This window comes from Microcebus murinus, chromosome 24 (assembly GCF_040939455.1).
Source record: "Microcebus murinus isolate Inina chromosome 24, M.murinus_Inina_mat1.0, whole genome shotgun sequence".
NCBI lineage: Eukaryota > Metazoa > Chordata > Mammalia > Primates > Cheirogaleidae > Microcebus > Microcebus murinus.
In genome coordinates this window covers 24736640-24753619 of record NC_134127.1, presented here as the reverse complement: position 1 = coordinate 24753619, position 16980 = coordinate 24736640, and the positions used below count along the sequence as shown (strand labels likewise).

The following is a 16980-nucleotide window of genomic DNA, read 5'->3' as shown; positions in this document are numbered from 1 at the left end:
CGCCAGTGGAGTTCTCCGACTTCAAAAGGCCCATCTGCCTGCAGGAGGAGGAGCGGGCCTGGGACCGGTGCTGGATGGCAGAGTGGGTGAAGGGCAGTGGGCACGGTACGTCCCCTCCCTCCGGCACCCACGCAGCGCCCACTTTGAGGGTGCCCTGGGCTAGACAGTGTGTTGCTTTGGGCGCAGGAAGGTGAGGTCTGAATTTTGGCTTCACCACCCACTTCTCACCTTCACCTTGTCTCACCTGTAGAAAGCCAGCTATGTCTCCTTCAGATAAGTCATGTGGATTACACTCAGTGAGATTATACACAAAAGGTGCCCGGTAAAAGCCTGGGATGTAGAATAATCTCAGAACATGAGAGCAATAGTGATCATTTTTATGGAGCCAAAAGCATGGTGAGCAGTTTGGATCCTGCCCTCGGGGATTGCTTTATGATGGCCAATGGCAGTGTCCCTGGCTGTGGGGCACCACGTGGGATGACCGAGCTGGTAGCTCTCTAGTGGAGGAGCTCAGTCACCGCCAGTGGCTGCACCCATGCCTTCAGGACACCAGGCTGGCCAGGAAGGGCCTCCGGGAGGGAGGGGGTGGGGTGGGAGAAGGCCAATGGCTCCTCTAGCATCGTGGTAGGTTCCTTCTTGCAAAAAGCATTTCCAGGTGTGTCCCCTTCCTGGTGCCTCTGTTTGGCTGGGTGAAGACGCTGGACACCACAGACTCTGCACAGGGACAAGGCACGGCTGTGGGGAGCAGGGGGCGGGGGTCGGCATGGAGGAAGCACATTCGGGTTCCCCTGGTAGGGCATGAGCTCTGCACAGGGAGACATCTGGCAGAGGAACCACTTGTTGGGGCCACTACAGAGGAGACTGAAGGACCTTGTGCCAGGTCACCTTGGGCCTCCCCACCCCGTGCATTCGTGGCCTTCCAGGCCTCCCTGCTGGTCGTCTGTGGGCTGGTGACTGCAGCCCTCACTCTCACACCAGTGTCCTCGATTTGTCAGGGCGACATGGTGGCTTCAACATGCACCTGGAGAAGCTGAGAGTAGTGCTGATTAGCCGGAAGAAATGCATCAAGCGGGTGAACGAGCTCTCCAGGAACATGCTCTGTGCCTGGCAGGAACCAGGCACGAATGGCAACTGCGAGGTACCCGCCCTCCCCAGGCCCTTCCTCCACACCCCCCACCTTCCAGGACCCAGGGTGAGCCCAGGCGGGGGCCCCCAGCCCACTGCCACCACAGCCTCCTGCCGGAGGTCATCAATGGCTTACACGCTGGTCCTTCTTTTTCCCATTCCCAGGGGGACAGCGGGGCGCCCATGGTCTGTGCTACCTACGGAACCCAGAGACTCTTCCAAGTGGGCGTCTTCAGCTGGGGCATCGGATCTGGCTCCAGGGGGAGGCCCGGTATGTTCGTGTCTGTGGCCCAATTTATCCCATGGATCCAAGAGGAGACGCAAAAGCAGGGGAAGGCCTTCACCATCTCGGGAGCCCTGAGGAGCTCTGGGGTCTGTGGCCCACGGTACCCCTTGTCGCTGGTCTTGGGGTCGCAGATGCTGCTTACCGCCATGTCTGCTGGTGACAGATCACATCGCTAAGCTTTGGATCCACCCCTTTTTCTCCTCTTTCTTCCCTCCCGTCCTTCCACAAGCATCATCTATGGATCTTCTGCTATGGGGTAGCCCCCATCCCAGACCCCAGAAGTTACATGTGGACTCAGTGCTCCCAAATCTCATGGTCTAAAGAAGGTATATCAAAAACAGGTGCAAGCAGCTCATGGGGAATCCCAGAGGAAGAGGCAACAACACCCTGCCAGGGGCAGGCTTCAGGAAAGTGCTGGAAAATCAGCGTTGGGAAATCACGTTTCTGGGCCTCGGTTTCCCTGTCTATGAAAAACGAGATTCCATCAGATGAACTCGAAAGGTCTTTCCTCAAGCCAACATTCTGTCATGCTTAACACCGTATTTCTTACAACCCAGCCAGCCCCAGCTTTCATTCTTATTGTCTTATTACTTCAAAGTATTAAGGGAGCACAAATGTTTGTGTTACTGCCCAGCTTTAATTCTGAGACCCAAACACAGGGAGCTCCCTATTTGAGGGGCAAACGCTATAGTCTCCTGGGCCGCTCACGACAGACAGTCGACGGCAGAATCAGGGGCAGGGGCAGCTGTCCAGGGTGGAGTTGGACGCAGGGAGATTTTGACCTGGGGCTTGGAGACCACACCTTCCTCAGGACAGTGAGGTGGCTTGGAATGCAAAGGACAAAAATTCATTTTTAGAAATCTGTGAGATCAGAAAGATCAGTGCCGTAACGTGCTGTCGGGCTAGCAATGGAGTCTTTTCTGGGTCCTCTCTTGGTTAAGTCTGCCTGTTGTAGCCACAAAGGAGACACCCATATGTGGCCCCATGGTGGGGAACACATTCAATCGTTTATTCATCCATTCAGATGCTTTCCAGACACTGACACTTGTTTATCACGCACGGGAAGGATACAGGAACATATGTGGTACGGGTGGCTCATGACTCCAATATGGAAATCAAGAGGGTGATTCCCTCACGCGTTGCTCTGTGGCTGAGCGCGGCAACGCTTGCAGTAACGCACGCTCAGTGATGGGGAGCCTGGGATCGGCATCAGCCCTGAAGTCAGAATGGCTCATAGCTGCCAACGCTATCCTCTGTAGGAAAATGGTAGATGACACTGAGTCCTTATTTTCCATTTGTCCTCAATTCCCCAATACAGACCCATTTGCTGGGTCTGGGTGGGCTGGGTCTTGGGGACTGAGTCCCCTGGGACCCCAAATACCCATTGGCTTGCTTTGAGAAAGTGCCAACGGAGGTACCATGACAGGAAGGGGGAGGTTTGGGGTGTTTCCTGGCTGTCCTGTCCCGTCCAGGCCATCGTCCTGCCGCTGGCTGGGCCCTTCTTGGCTCAGCTCCACTGGCTGCCCTCCTCCACACCCGCGCCTCTCACTGGTCCCAGCAGAGACATCTCTCCGTGTCCCTGCGGCTCACTGCCGTCGCTAGTCCCCGGACCCCTTGCTCTCCTCTGTTGGACCCCTTTACAATGCCCATGCTTTTCATTATAGTGCCTTCATCTGTACTCTTAGAGTAGGATCCGATTTCATTCTGGAACAAGCACTGGGAATCCATGGAATCCATACACGGGGGTCATCTTCCTTATCATCCCGTGCCTGCTGGTTTCAGATCCACCCACCTCACTGTGGCCTCAGAGGGCTCGGGGGAAACTCAGAAAATCAGGGCAGGGCTCAGGAGCAGGAAGGCAGCTGGTGGGGAGGGGAGTCACCCTCAACACCAAGACTCGGGGACTCCAGGAGGTGGCAGACGGTCAGCACACAGGCCATTGCCCCAGGAGCGCGAGTCCAGGGACCGCCCCCTGCACACCTGACCGAGTGGAATCACTAAATCCGGAGTTGGGCCTCTGGTGCACCATAGGCGCTGATCCAGCTGGCCTTGCACAAGAAGGAATTAGGGCAGAGCCGACACCCGGGAGGGAGGAGAAGCAGCAGCTTAAGTCCCTGGGGAGCCATGTCTATTTCCTGATCTGTCTCTTGCCCCAGATAGCTCCGCTGTCATCCCCATCCGTGCCTTGCCCTGGCAGTACATGCCGCCAGGCTGTAAACTAGGACGCAGAGGCTGGTGACGGGCTGACACAGGCCCTCAGGCCACGTCCTCCCTGGCCCTCACTCCCCAGGCGCCCTGGCCTGGAGTTCAGAGTGCATACCCCAGCTGACCCCTGCTGGCCAGGACACCCTGCAGCGTCCCTGCTGCTAGAGCACCACATATGGGGGGCCCTCTGTCTACCTGAGGGGGCCGGGGCCTGTGGGCAGAGGGAGTGGTGTTGGGCAGTCCTGCAGCCCTCCCTACCCCTCCCTGCCCAGTCCCTTGCATTACCCCCAACTGCAGCCCTGCCAGTCCTCCTTGGGGACACCAGGGAGCCACACTCACCTGCCCTTTCCCCTGGGACAGCTTTGGGGCCAGTTTCAGACAGACCCACAGGGTCCCAACCAAGGCACCCCACTGAGGCAGCCCAGGTGTGATGGGTGGAGCATAAATTACAAAGTAAAACAGCCAATCTAAGCCTGATGTCAGTTTCCACTTGACTGAGGCACAGCCAGGTAAGTGCCCGCCCAGAGTCACCGCACTGGGAACAGGCTTGTGATGATAACAGTCACTCCTCCTTAAAGCCAGCGAGTAACTCCTGCTTTCCACAATGCCTAACTGTGCGCTTGCTTGAGAATTCCAGGAACTGGCCTTGAGCAACTAACTGTAGAACAAGATTGCAGGACTCCCCTGGAGGCGAGCTGACGCCAGCCAGACAACAGGTGGCCACGACCCGGGAGAACCGTCAGAAGGAGATACGCTGCCATGCACACAGTGCCCCCAAACTCCTTCCCCTTTGGAACCCATCGGTCACCCTGGGCAACCTGAGCTGGCCTTTGGGATGTGGGTCCGCCCTCTACGTCCTCAGCATGAGGCTCTGGAATAAACCTGCGCTTCCCCCCACCACCCTCGGCTCTCAAGTCCGGCTGTGAAGCGGCGAGCGGCCGAGCCTGAGTCCAGTTACAGACAGAGCCACCCCAAAAGGACCCACTGTGCATCCCAACCCGCGTGCCCCTCAGCGCCACCTCCCAGCTCCTGCCCCTGGTCCCCTCTCTTTGTCCAGCCCGAGGCCTGACTGTGCCTCTCTCACCCCCAGCCCCACACTGACCCCCACATCCGGGGGCTCAGGAAGCCACCTGGCTGCTTTGTCCCAAGCAGCTCCGCCCAGTGCCTATTGTGACCTCAGAGGTCGTCAGGCTGGCTGTGAGCTGGCAGGCACAGAGAGTGTGGCCCCGCCCTGTGTCCCTCTGTGTAACCAGCAGCCCCGCCAGGGGTGACTTGAAGACCAGGGCTGATGAGAGGGTGGCGGGGCAGAGGGGCAGTGCGCCTGCTGCAGGTGGCCCTGCTGCTGTCCTGGGCATGCGGCTCCCTGACACGTAGGTCTCTGTGGGTCCTTGCGGATGTGGCTAGGGCTCTCCACTGGGGGGGCGGGCAGGAGCATCCCCTGGTGGGCTTGTTCCAAAGGCCAACTCCCAGGGGTGGATGGGGAGCCTCGTTCCTCAGCAGCCCCTCAAGTTAAGTAAGGGGGGAGCTTAGTGGAGGGTTTCGGAGGCATAAACGTGAGACTCATCTGTGTAAAGGTGACATCTGAAGCCAAAGTGTATAGAGGGAGGAGCAGCCTAAGGATTGACCCTTGGCTTTTGGAAGAGGACGAGAACTCGGCAAAAGAGTCTAAGAAGAACTTGAAAAAACCTTATTTTTACCAAATGCCCTTATTTTATGGGTGAGAAAACCAACGACCCTAGAGGTAACCCATTCCACTTTGGGGAAGTTCCACGACATTAATTTTGATATTAAAACATATATGTATTCTTTTGGCTCCCGGGTACTCCCCTAAGTTTCGCACCCACAGAGCTCAGATTGTCCAAATCAGCCTCAATTCTGTGCAATTTCCAACAAAGTGGAATACAGCAAAGGGCAGAACTGTCATCAGATTGTTCATGCTCACCTGCAGCTTCGCCCGCCGATGAGGACCTGGCAAGCCCGAGCCCCGTGTTGAGGGACACCCTGCAGGTGTTGGGAGGCCATCTGAGCCTTCTTCCCGTGCACGTGCCTTTGACGACTCAGCTTCCCATGTGTGGTCGCTCACCTCTCAATGCACGCTAACACACTGTACCAAGCGCTGCTTTTCAGGGGACAGTGAGGTGGTCTAATTTCAAACAAGCGACTGTTCCTGCCCAGGCTGCCTTCTGTGGGTGCAACAGCAAGATCTGGCCCCCGAGTTTGGGTTGTGAGTCTTGCTCCTCAAAGGCCCTCATGGGGACAGCCCTTCCCAGTGGCCAAGCCGTGGCGAAGGCAGCGGCCTCTACTTCCCATCGTCACTCTCACACGTTGTGCCCGTGGCAGGCAAAAGTTCGGGGATTGCTTGTGTCTGCTGCATCTCCCACCCAGTTCCAACCTGGCCCAGCCCCTGCTGTCTGTGTGCTTGGGGGTGAGGAGAACTTGTGCTGAAGCTTCCTCCGAGCCAAGTAACCTGGATTGTGGGGCCCTGGCTCTTTCCTCCATCCTCCTCCTTTCTTCCTTTAGTATCATGTGGCCGAAGAATCAATAGGAAAACTAAGGAGATAGAGATTTCTGGAATCATAGGCGGGGAGGCTACAGACATTACAGAATTTCCATGGCAGGTAAGAATTCTTCGCAATCACAGCCATCTCTGCGGAGGATCTGTGCTCAGTGAGTGGTGGATTCTCACCGCATCTCACTGCTTCTACGGAAAAGATAAGTAAGTATGGCAAACAGAACTCGTTTAAAGCAATGTGGTGGAATAGTTGCCCCTGGGTGCTTATCGTTTTCCTGGGGTTTGTCAGCCAAAGAAAAAAATTCCGGTGGCTATACACCGGCCTGTATGGCTGAAACCTATACTTTGCAGGGGAGACGTGAGCTGCTCCCCTGCGATGATGTTCTGCATATGGCCGAGTGGGCCCTAAATCGCAGAGAAAACATACCACATACCCTGGACTTCTCTGCATCTTGCTAAGTGCATGTGGTCCTGGTCCAAGCCTCTGGAAAGTGTTATCCTAAGCCTTTGCTCTCACTCAGAGACAGTGGGCTGACAGTGGGCGTAGCATCAGAGAGTTCGGGAAGGAATTAGGACCTGCGGGCAGGGCTCCAGGCCTCACTGCATATCAGAAGCTCCCGATTTGTGTCCACAAACCAGTGTTTTTGGGAAGCTTCCCAGGTGCTTGTCTAGTCCAGCCTTTCTTGCAAATCAGTTAGTTTGCCCAAGCAACAAACTACCCAGCCAAGAGCCAGTCGCAGCGGGCAGGACGGGACTCACGGTCTGTCTGGCACCGCCCAGTGGGGGCTCTCCTCCCAGCTCTGTGCCTGGGCACGGTGGCAGATGCCTGACGGCCTCAGACTGCTAGATTGATTTCTTCCTTTCCTCTCCCTCTACCTCTCCCTCCCCACCCCTCCCCCTCCCTCCCCCCTGCCCTCCCCTCCCCTCTCCTCCCCTCCTCTTCTTTTCTTTTTTCTTTCCTTTCATTTGAGACAGAGTCTCACTCTGATGCTCGGGCTAGAGTGCCGTGGCATCAGCCTAGCTCACAGCAACCTTAAACTCCTGGGCTCAGGCGATCCTCCTGCCTCAGCCTCCCAAGTAGCTGGGACTACAGGCATGCGCCACCATGCCTGGCTAATTTTTTCTATATATTTTTAGTTGTCTGGCTCATTTCTTTCTATTTTCAGTAGAGGCGGCGTCTTGCTTTTGCTCAGGCTGGTTTCGAACTCCTGACCTTGAGCGATCCACCCGCTTCGCCTGGTCTGCTTTTCTCTTAAGACTCACCTTCCCCCCTTCCACCACTGACATTTTTCCTCCTCCTCTTGTTTTAGAAATTACAGCCTGGTGATCACACACAGTGTGACCAACTTCAGCATCACGAACTTCACCGAGGTGAAAGTGGACAAGCTCATCACTCACCCTCACTATGACAGCTGGCTTCTGGATAACGACATAGCTTTGCTCTTGCTCAAGTCCCCGTTACCTCTGGGCGCCACCGCCTTCCCCATCTGCGTTTCAGAGGTCACCGACATACACAAGTGGACGGACTGCTGGGCAACAGGATGGGGCGTCACTAGTGAGTCACACAGGCCGAGCCGCCCGGGGTGGGCGGGCACCCGGTGGATGCTGAACCGGAAGCAAACTCCGGAGGCTCCACCGCCCCGGAAGTCAGTCTGGCGGAACCTGGGCGTCTCGTTTCTCCCTGCAGGCCTCATCACGGGCCTTGTCCACAGTGCGCGTGCGCGCCATCCTTCCCGGGCCTTCCTGGGCTCCTTGCGTGCGCTTATGGTGGAACGCACTCGGGGCCTCAGGGATAACCCAGGTGGGAATTTCCCGACCCCGAGGGGTAACCTGCCTTCCATGGATGGGCCTGGTGTTCTCACGGATCTGAACAAAACACCCTCCCAGGGTCCTGGCTGGAGTCTGGTGGCTTCCGCAGGGTGGGACGTTGGCTGAGACTGATCTAGGGCCCAGTCCCCAGGAGCTCTGGATTCCGAGAGCGTGGGCTTGAAGTCTTCCAGACGCCCCTGTCAACCTCTCCCCACTCTGCTGTCCCAGTGTGGGCTGTTCTCTGGGCTACAGGGAAGGTTGCTTGTCATTGAGGTAAATGACATGACAGGGTGGGTGCTTGGCCTCAACCCAAAGGGACCACTGCGGGCATTCTCTCCATCTGCTTCTCCTCAGGTGTAAATCCTGTGTCAGGTTTGTCTCCAGTCCTTCAGAAAGTCAACCTCGAGCTGGTCACCTGGAAGACGTGCTTAAATACTTTGTCCCTTATCACCAAGAACATGCTGTGTGCTGGGAGTGCTCAAGGTGGAAAGGACTCCTGCCAGGTAATGGGGCTGATCCTGCTTGCAGAAGGGTGGCCAACATCCACAGGGTCACCAGCACCCTTCCTCCCTCTCTGGGTAAGGTGCTGGATGAGTGTCCTGTGGCTGCTGTAACAAATGGCCACACACCGGGCGGCTCACAACAGCAGAAACGATTCTCTCGCAGTTCTGGAGGCTGGACATCTGACATCAAGGTGTCAGCAGGACCCTAGTTCCTCTGAAGGCTCTGGGGGGCCCTTCCTTGCCTCTCCTAGCTCCTGGCGGCCGCTGGCAATCCTTGGTGTTCCTTGGCTTATTAGATGCGTTGCTCCAATCTCTGCCTCCATCTTCCCAAGGCCTCATCTTCTCTTCTTATAAGGACACCAGCCAATCAGTGGATTGGGGTTCCCTGCAATCCAGTGTAACCTCATCCTAATTTAACTCATTGCATCTACAAAGACCCTATTTCCAAATTAGGTCACATTCTGAGGTTCTGGGTGGACGTGCATTTGGGGAGGGCGCTTCTGAACCCAGTGCAGATGCCCTGTAAGATCTTATGCGAACAGATACTCCGTAGACAAAGGGAGGCAGTGAGGAGCAGCGGTTAGGGATGCAGGCTCTGAAGTCAGATGACGAGGTTCCCCTCCTGCCTGCTCTACCTGCTGTCTCTTTACTGACCTGGGCAGGAGATGTCCCCCATGCCTGGCCTTTTCAGATCTCATCTTTAAAATGGGAATACTAAGAGTTCCTACCTCTTTGAGCTGTTGTGAGAATTGAGCTAATATCCACAAAGCCCCGAGTAAGGTAACAGGAAATGTTAAATATATTGTCTTTTTGACCACTTCATGGCTATCCAATCCTCAAGAGCATACACACTGCTTCTACACATACATAAAAGTATTATGAATTAGCTCTATGAGACAGGCAATTCCAGATGGGGAAACTGAGGCTCAGAGAAGCTGAAAGCCTTGCTGAGGACACACGAGCAAGATAAATTGCAGATCCAGAATTCTAACAAAGGCATGCTGACTTCTGGAGTCAGCGCTGCCTTTTGGGTTCCAGTAAAGACCTGGCTTAGTCATGGCCGGACTTTCCTGGTCCAACAACCACAAACGCAGCGGGAGTGACCATTGAGTAGGTGCTTGCCAGGTGTCAGGACCTGGACCTAGTTGCTTCCTTCCATCCCTGCAGCCAGGCTGCACGAGAGGGATAATTGTTCTCATCAGCATAAACACTGAGCCTTAAATTGCTTATGAAACTGTTCAAATCCACTCAGCTAAATATTCACACTGGCATTTGAAGCAAGGTCTGTTTGGCGCCAGGAAATGTAAGATCCTAACTGTACTCTAACTGTACTGCTGTTCTACCTGACATCTTTCACAATGACAATCTGGTTTTTTTTTTTTTTTTTTTTAAATCAAATAATCCCATTTCCTGGTTTTTGTTTGTTGGTTTTTTTTTTTTATTTGGATTTTTTTTCTTTAGAGACATGGTCTTGATCCATCTCCCAGGCTTAAGTGCAGTGGTGTGATCACAACTCACAGCAACCTCAAACTCTTGGGCTCAAGTGATCCTCCTGCCTCAGCCTCCGAAGTAGTTGGGACTACAGGCACATGCCACCATGCCTGGCTAATATTTGTTTAATTTTATTTTCTAATTTAACTTTTATTTTTATTTTTAATATTTATTTTTCTTTCTGCTTTTTTTCTTTTTTTCCTCAGTGAAGAATCAACATTAGTGAGAATAACTTTTATTTTGAGGTTGGTCTCAAACTCCTGACCTCAAGCAATCCTGCCTCAGCTTCCCCAAATGCCATGTGCGGCATGAGCCACCGTGCATGTCTCTGTATTTGGGTTTTTAACACATCATTGTGTGGTGCTTTTTTCCAGCTTTTTGTGTGTCACTTAACCTTTCCAAGAATACAGCTTTGTCATCCAGGCTCTATTTCTGTAAAATAATAATGTTGTCCGCACATACAAGGGTGTAGAAAGTTACATCTGAAGATGTCAGTGGGAGTCGCCTTTGTATGGGTGAATTAGAAATGTTGTTGATTTTATTTAGTTATTTGAACATGGTAAAGAAAGAGCAAGTAGCACAGATGGGTGTACAGTGCAAAGGACATTCACTTCGTACATTAGTTCCCAGTTGACTTGCCAAAGAGAAACCACTGCTACACAGTTGTGTATTCTTCCCGAAATATTCTTTTCATATGCAATCCTGTGTGTTTATATATAGATTTACTTATCTGTACAGTTACATTATATATAAAATAATATATAATCTTTATATATCTGTATAGAATATCCTTCTTCTCTTTCCATATCTGAATTTTCTAATTTTTTTCATGATTACACTTTACTCTTTAATAGAATTTTTTATAAAGGTCCAAAAGATTATGGGGCATGAAAGTTACCCTATTCTCCAATTGTCACATCGATATGCCTGCTCTGTTTACCTGGGTTAATTTGGCAATCTTTTTTATGATGTTTTAAAATCTGTAAGTTGTTTAAAGTTTAACATCTTAAATCGCAATACAATATTTGGACACTATATTTGTATTTGTGCATTTTGCATGTGTCCATTTGTATGCCTACTGTATTCGCCCGATGACCTATTATGAGGAATAATAGATTTTCTTTTGGTTTGTTTTTTTACTTTTTGCTACTGTGAACAATATGGAAAGAGAAAAATGGGTAGGCTGAAAATGGATTTGGGGTGATAAGGCAGGGGGAAATTTTGAAGAATTCTGAAAGACAACAAAGTGCTTACAGGCAAAATGGATTAGAAGACCACTCCTTGGTGCATTAACACTAATGCACGCAAGATAAATTACAGACCCGGAATTCTAATGGAGGCATGCTCACTTCTGGGGTTACCACCACCTTTTGGGTTCCAGTAAAAACCTAGGTTAGCCATGCCCAGATTTGCTTGGTGCGACGTCCACAAACGCAGTGGGAGCGACCACTGAGTAAATGCTTGGGGGCCTTGCAATGAGGATGGAGATTTCCTCTGGGAACCAAACTGTCGTCCATCACATTGCATTTGGCCAAGTCATTTGCTTCCTTTCCCGACAGTCACAGGGTCACGGAGCTAAAGTTTGCTCGTCAGAAGACGCTGTCAGTGCTTGCTGCCTTGTGCCAGCTGCCCTCACTTCAGTGGGCTGCAGGAGTAACTTGCCACCATCCCTTCCACTCCCAAACCTCTTTTCTCTCCTAGGGTGACAGCGGGGGGCCTCTTGTTTGCCAGAAAAAGAAGAAGAAAAACATATGGTACCAGCTGGGCATTATCAGCTGGGGAGTGGGCTGTGGCCGGAAGAACTTGCCTGGAGTGTACACGAAAGTGGCAAATTATCTGCTTTGGATTGAGAGGGAGACGATGCTGGCAGGGAAGCCGTATGGGTACCAGAGAGACTCGGGGTCCAGCGTGTTTCTCTCCCCTGGGGCTGCCTTGTTACTATGTTTCTACTTTCTTTAAGATTAAATACTGTATTGTCTTAAGAGCCAAGCGTTCTTCTGCATGTGTGCGGTGGGGCAGAGGGTAGGGCCAGGTGGCTTGGAGTGACTGTCAGGTGATTAACTGTGCCTGAGCTAATCAGAGACCTACAGGGGCACTTACAAGATGCCTGAGACCCACCTCACAGCCTATGGGTCACCTAGAACTTGGAAGCAGGTTTCCAGGTTCAGCCTGAGTCCTCTCAAAGGGTTTGGAGGGAGCACATTTCCACAGGGAGGGGCACGCTAGTGACCCCACAAGCACTTGGGGCCTCTCGAGTTCCCAGTTCTCCCTGCAGACCCACACAGCTCCTAAAAGCCTTACTGGCCTTTCTCTGCCCCTGTAAATGACCTCTTTGCGGAGTCAAATTCTCAGCCTGGAGACAGAATTAGGGACACAGGACAATGTAGCCGGAGGGACTGTGTCAATTCGTCACTGCTCTCTCTGACCTAGTTTAGGGACTGTCGGTCTGGTGGCATCTGCTCCAAGAGGAAAAAACCTAACACATCAACACAACCTGGGGGAGGGAGCCGAGCTATTTGGGACAGGAGACAGCTTAGGAAAGAGGAAGTTTTCCCTCTGGGTTTTAGCCTGTTTCTTTTTCCACTTCTGTCCGTGAGCTCTGCCCTGATTCTGTCCTGTTGCAAGCCGGCTAGAGTATTTGCGTGCAACATGACAAGGACTCAACGCCAGTTTCATTAATTCCACGAGGGAGGGATGGTCAGAAGGGCAGGTCCTGGACTTGTGCCTCCACACGGGAACTGATCAGCCTCTGACTGGTCCCGCTGAGAGGAGAACAGAGCCTTCCAGGAATGTTATTATCAACCTGCTCTCAACAAGGACCTTGTTCCCTTAATTCGATTGTTTTTTTTTCTCCCGCGCACCTGCATGGAACTGTGGATCTCCATCCCCCCTCTGAGCTGGAATAAAGGACAGTGATGGTCCTGGAACTAGATAATAAGGACAAGCATCCTGATCGAGGCTCGAACAAGTGGAACCAGATCCACCTGTTGCCTTGTAGGGTTAGAGATGAGGTTGGGGAATCAGATGTTCCAACTGCCTTCTGAGAAAGCAGCATGTTCTGAGGGTTTGCCATACACGGCCACGGTGCTAAGGACATCTCGAGCGCCGTCGTGAACACCGGGTGGGGGATTCTTACTGTCACTCACATTGAATATGGGTGCCGGATACTGGTTTCGCCACTCAGCACCCCCTGCCCCTGGCCCTCCACACCCTTCCTGGGATTGTAGCAGCTGAAATCTCGGAGACTCCATTTCCTACACTCTTCACGACAGTGTGGGTGGCGGGTGAGTCCTTGCCCGGGGTCTCACTTCAGTGTGTCCTGCATCTCTGGCACCTCTGGAAGTGCTGGATTCAGTGGCCCCAAGGGCCCCGCCTGGTCCTGCCACTCTGTGACTCTGATACGCCCCCTCTGTGATCTCCCCGTCGTTACTTGGAGCCTGCTCATTTCTCTACAAGGAACATTCGCAGAGAGTGTCGCCCTTGACGCAGAACTTTGCTGCTTACCTCCTTGCAGCCCCGCGCAGGGCGGGCAGCCCTCGCTCCTCTGCCGAGAAGAGGAAACGTGGGCTGAGGAACACAAGTGCCCTTGCCATGGCTTGGCCGACCGAAGTGTACTGATCTGCACGTCACCCCACATGGCCTCGCGGACTGTCTGTCTCAGGCCACCCTCCCTATTCTTCTTCTTCCTCTTGCCAGCCCATCGTGTGTCAAACCCAGGGCTCAGAAGCTTTGCTCTGGGCTTGTTTCCCAGGAAACCAGCTCCCCTTGAGAGCTCACCCAGTGACCCTGTTTCCCTACCGCCTGGTGAGGGGATCTTCACTGCCCCACCCTCACCCCCTGCTCTCAGCCCAGGTGCTGTCCCCTACCCACTGCAGGGCTGACCTATGATTCTGTGGGCTCCAGACACTTTGCCTTCCTGCTTCCCTTCTTCTGCATGGCCACAGGGTTTACAACTACAGTGCTATAAAGACGAATATATTAGCATTCATTAAAACATTTTCTTTGATCTTTTTTCTTTTCAATCATAAAAGAAATTAAAGCATTTTGATGAGCCCCTGAAAATGCTGTAGGGCCCGGACTCTGGGCCTGTTCCATCTAAAGGATAAGGAGGCCTTGCCTACTTGATCTTCCCTAGTCTGGGACAGGGAAGTGGCCACGCAACAGGGTCACAGGAAATGTGCCTGAGAGCTCTCACTGGCCTGGGAACAGTTCCTGTTTCCACCACCAGAGTGGAAGTCCTCACCACCCACAGGCAATGGGGTAGAGTGTTATCCTAAGTGGCTTAGCTGTTAGTCCTAGATTAAATGCTGCTCTGGCCCTATTTCAGAAGGCTTAAAAGCAAGTTCTGAAAGGATCAAAAGGTTTTCAAGTAACTTAACTGTGTCCCAGAATAAAGCTCAGGAGTACTTACAGAAATACAAAAGTATCCAGCACCCCAAAAGGTGAAATTCACAATGTCTCTGGCGTCCAATCAAAATGTACCAGGCGTACAAAGAAGTAATAAAACAAGGCACATAATGAGAATAATCAATCAATCAATGAGATCCAGAAATGACACGGATGAGAGAATTAATAGAGGAGGACATTTTAACAGTTATTATAATGTATTAAATATGTACAAGAAACTGCAGGAAAGATTGAGCATGTTAGCAGAGATACAGAAGATGCACTAAAGCCTCCAATTGAACATGGAGAAGTGAAAACCACCGCATCTGAGATGGAAAATACACTGGGTGAGATGAATGGCAGATTAAACATTGCAAAAGAAAAGATCGGTGAACTTGAAAACATAGCAATAGGACAATTGCCAAAATGAAAGTTGGAGTTTTAAAAAAAGCTGAAAAAAAATGATCAGAGAATCAGTGGGACATGGCCTTGGGTTCCCACAAAGTAACTGGGGAGGTGGAGGCTGGAGAAATATTTGAAGATTTAACAGCAGAAAGTATCCATGCTTGATGAAAATGATACGCCTGCAGACTCAAGAAGCTCAAAAAAAAATCCAAGCACAAGAAACACATTATAATTGTATTCGTTTCCTGTGGCTGCTGTAGGGACCCACAGCGAAACGGGTGGCTTAAAGCAAGATAAATTTATTTCCTTACAGTTCTGGAGAACAGAAGTCTGAAGTCAGGATGTCGCTGGGCCAGGCTCTCTCCGAAGGCTCCAGGGGAGGCCCTTCCGCCTCTTCACAGATTTGGTGGTCGCCAGCGACCCTTGGCTTACGGCTTCGTCACTGCGGTCTCACGGTTTGTCTCTTGTGTCTCTGTGTTTGCACGACATTCCCTTCTCTGTGTGTCTGTGTGCACATTTCCCTTATAGCATAAGGTCACAGGTCATTAGATTAGGGCCCATTCTAATCCGGTAGTTCCTTTTCTTAACTTGATCGCATCTGGAAAGACCCTGTTTCCAAATAAGGTCACATTCACAGGTACCAGGGTGAGGACTTGAGATGTGTTCTTTCGTGGAAACACAATTTTACCTGCTGCAATAATCCAATTACTTAAAAACAGTGATTAAAAGAAAATCATAAACACAGACAAATGAGTGAAAAAATATATGCACATCATATACAAAGGAAGGAAGATAAAGATGACAGTGGATTTTTCATTGGAAACCACACAAGCCATAAGAACGAACAATGGAGCAATGTCTTTAAATTACTGAAAAAAAAACATGTCAGTGTAGAATTTTATAGCCAGCAGAAACACGCTTCATAGACAAAGGTGGGATGAAGACTTTCTCAGAAACACAAAAGCTGAAAGAATTCATCGTTAGAATTCACTGCACTATAAGAAATGTTAAGGGAAGCCCTCCAAGTAGAAGAAGATGATACCAGATGGAAATATGAATGAACCAAAGGCATAAAGAACACTAGAAATATTAACTGTGTGGGTAAATATAAAAAACCTTTTTCTTATTATTTAAACATCCTTATAAAATAATTGTCTATTCAAAGCAAAAAATAACAATGTATTACAGAGCCTGTAACATGTGTAGAATAATATATATGATAAAAATAGCATAGTGATATGACTAGGAGAGATGAAAGTATGTTATTGTAAGGTGCCGATGGTATACAGTAAGTGATGCAATGTCAATTGAAGTAGATGGTGATGAGTTAAAGATGTATATTCTATGAACCTAAAACAACCATTAAAATAATAAAATAAAGAGTTATAGCTAATAAGACAACAAAGGAGATACAATAGAATCATGAAAAAAAAAAAGAAAGGAGAAAAACACAAAAAGGGAAAGAAAGAACAGGTAGGAGAAGAAGAAAAGAAAACAAATAGGTAGAAAATTTAAACCTAACCATATGAATTGTCACATCGCATGTAACCAGTCTAAGCACCTCCATCAAAGTCAGAGACTGCCTAAAAAAGTACAACTTCACTATATGCTGCATCCAACTCACTTTAAATATCAAGATGCATGTTGATTAAAAGTAAAAATATGAAAGATTATATACCCTGTGACTGCTAATCTATAAAACCTGGAGAGACTGGATTAATGCAGGACAGACAGGATTTCAGAACAAATACTATGATTACGGATAAAGACAGTCATTTCTGATGATAAAAGGGTCAACGTATCAACAGGATGTGAAAATCTTAAATGTTTATGCACCTAGTGACAGAACTTCCAAACACGTGAATCAAAAACTAATAAAATTACTAAGAGAAACAGACAAATCCACAAGTACAGTTGGAGATGTCAACACCCCTCTCTCAATGATCGATAAAACTAGTAGATAGAACATCAGGAAGGATACAGAAGACTTGAACAACACAACCAACCAACTCGGCTTAATTGACATTTATAGAACATTTCACCCAACTACAGCTTAATATACATTCTTCTCAAGTGCACGTGAACCATTTACCACAATAGATCAGATTCTGGCTCATAAAAGAAGTCTAAATAAATTTAAAAGCATTCAAGACATACAAAGCTTTTTGACAACAATGGATTAAATTAGAAATTGACAACAGATTGCTAATCCATCCAGTTCCTATGTAATAGTTTCATGTGAACTTGCCAAGTTCCAA

At 50.3% G+C, this 16980-nt stretch overlaps 1 protein-coding gene across 1 annotated transcript; it reads left to right on the top strand.

The window, feature by feature from the left end:
- The first annotated feature begins 21 nt into the window (after nt 1-21).
- Nucleotides 22-11915, top strand: LOC105877153 (serine protease 52-like). The gene is made up of 9 exons (XM_075997250.1): nt 22-105; nt 996-1138; nt 1291-1567; nt 3568-3624; nt 5565-5623; nt 6235-6332; nt 7439-7683; nt 8292-8440; nt 11633-11915. The coding sequence occupies exons 1-9, from the start codon at nt 75-77 to the stop codon at nt 11888-11890; spliced, it is 1317 nt and encodes a 438-aa protein (XP_075853365.1). The 5' UTR covers nt 22-74; the 3' UTR covers nt 11891-11915.
- The last annotated feature ends 5065 nt before the right edge of the window (nt 11916-16980 follow it).

Coding starts and splice junctions, on each gene's coding strand:
- LOC105877153 (XM_075997250.1), top strand. CDS start 75: ATGGCAGAGTGGGTGAAGGGCAGTGGGCACG. Junction 106..995: donor GGTGAAGGGCAGTGGGCACG/GTACGTCCCCTC, acceptor TCGATTTGTCAG/GGCGACATGGTGGCTTCAAC. Junction 1,139..1,290: donor GCACGAATGGCAACTGCGAG/GTACCCGCCCTC, acceptor TCCCATTCCCAG/GGGGACAGCGGGGCGCCCAT.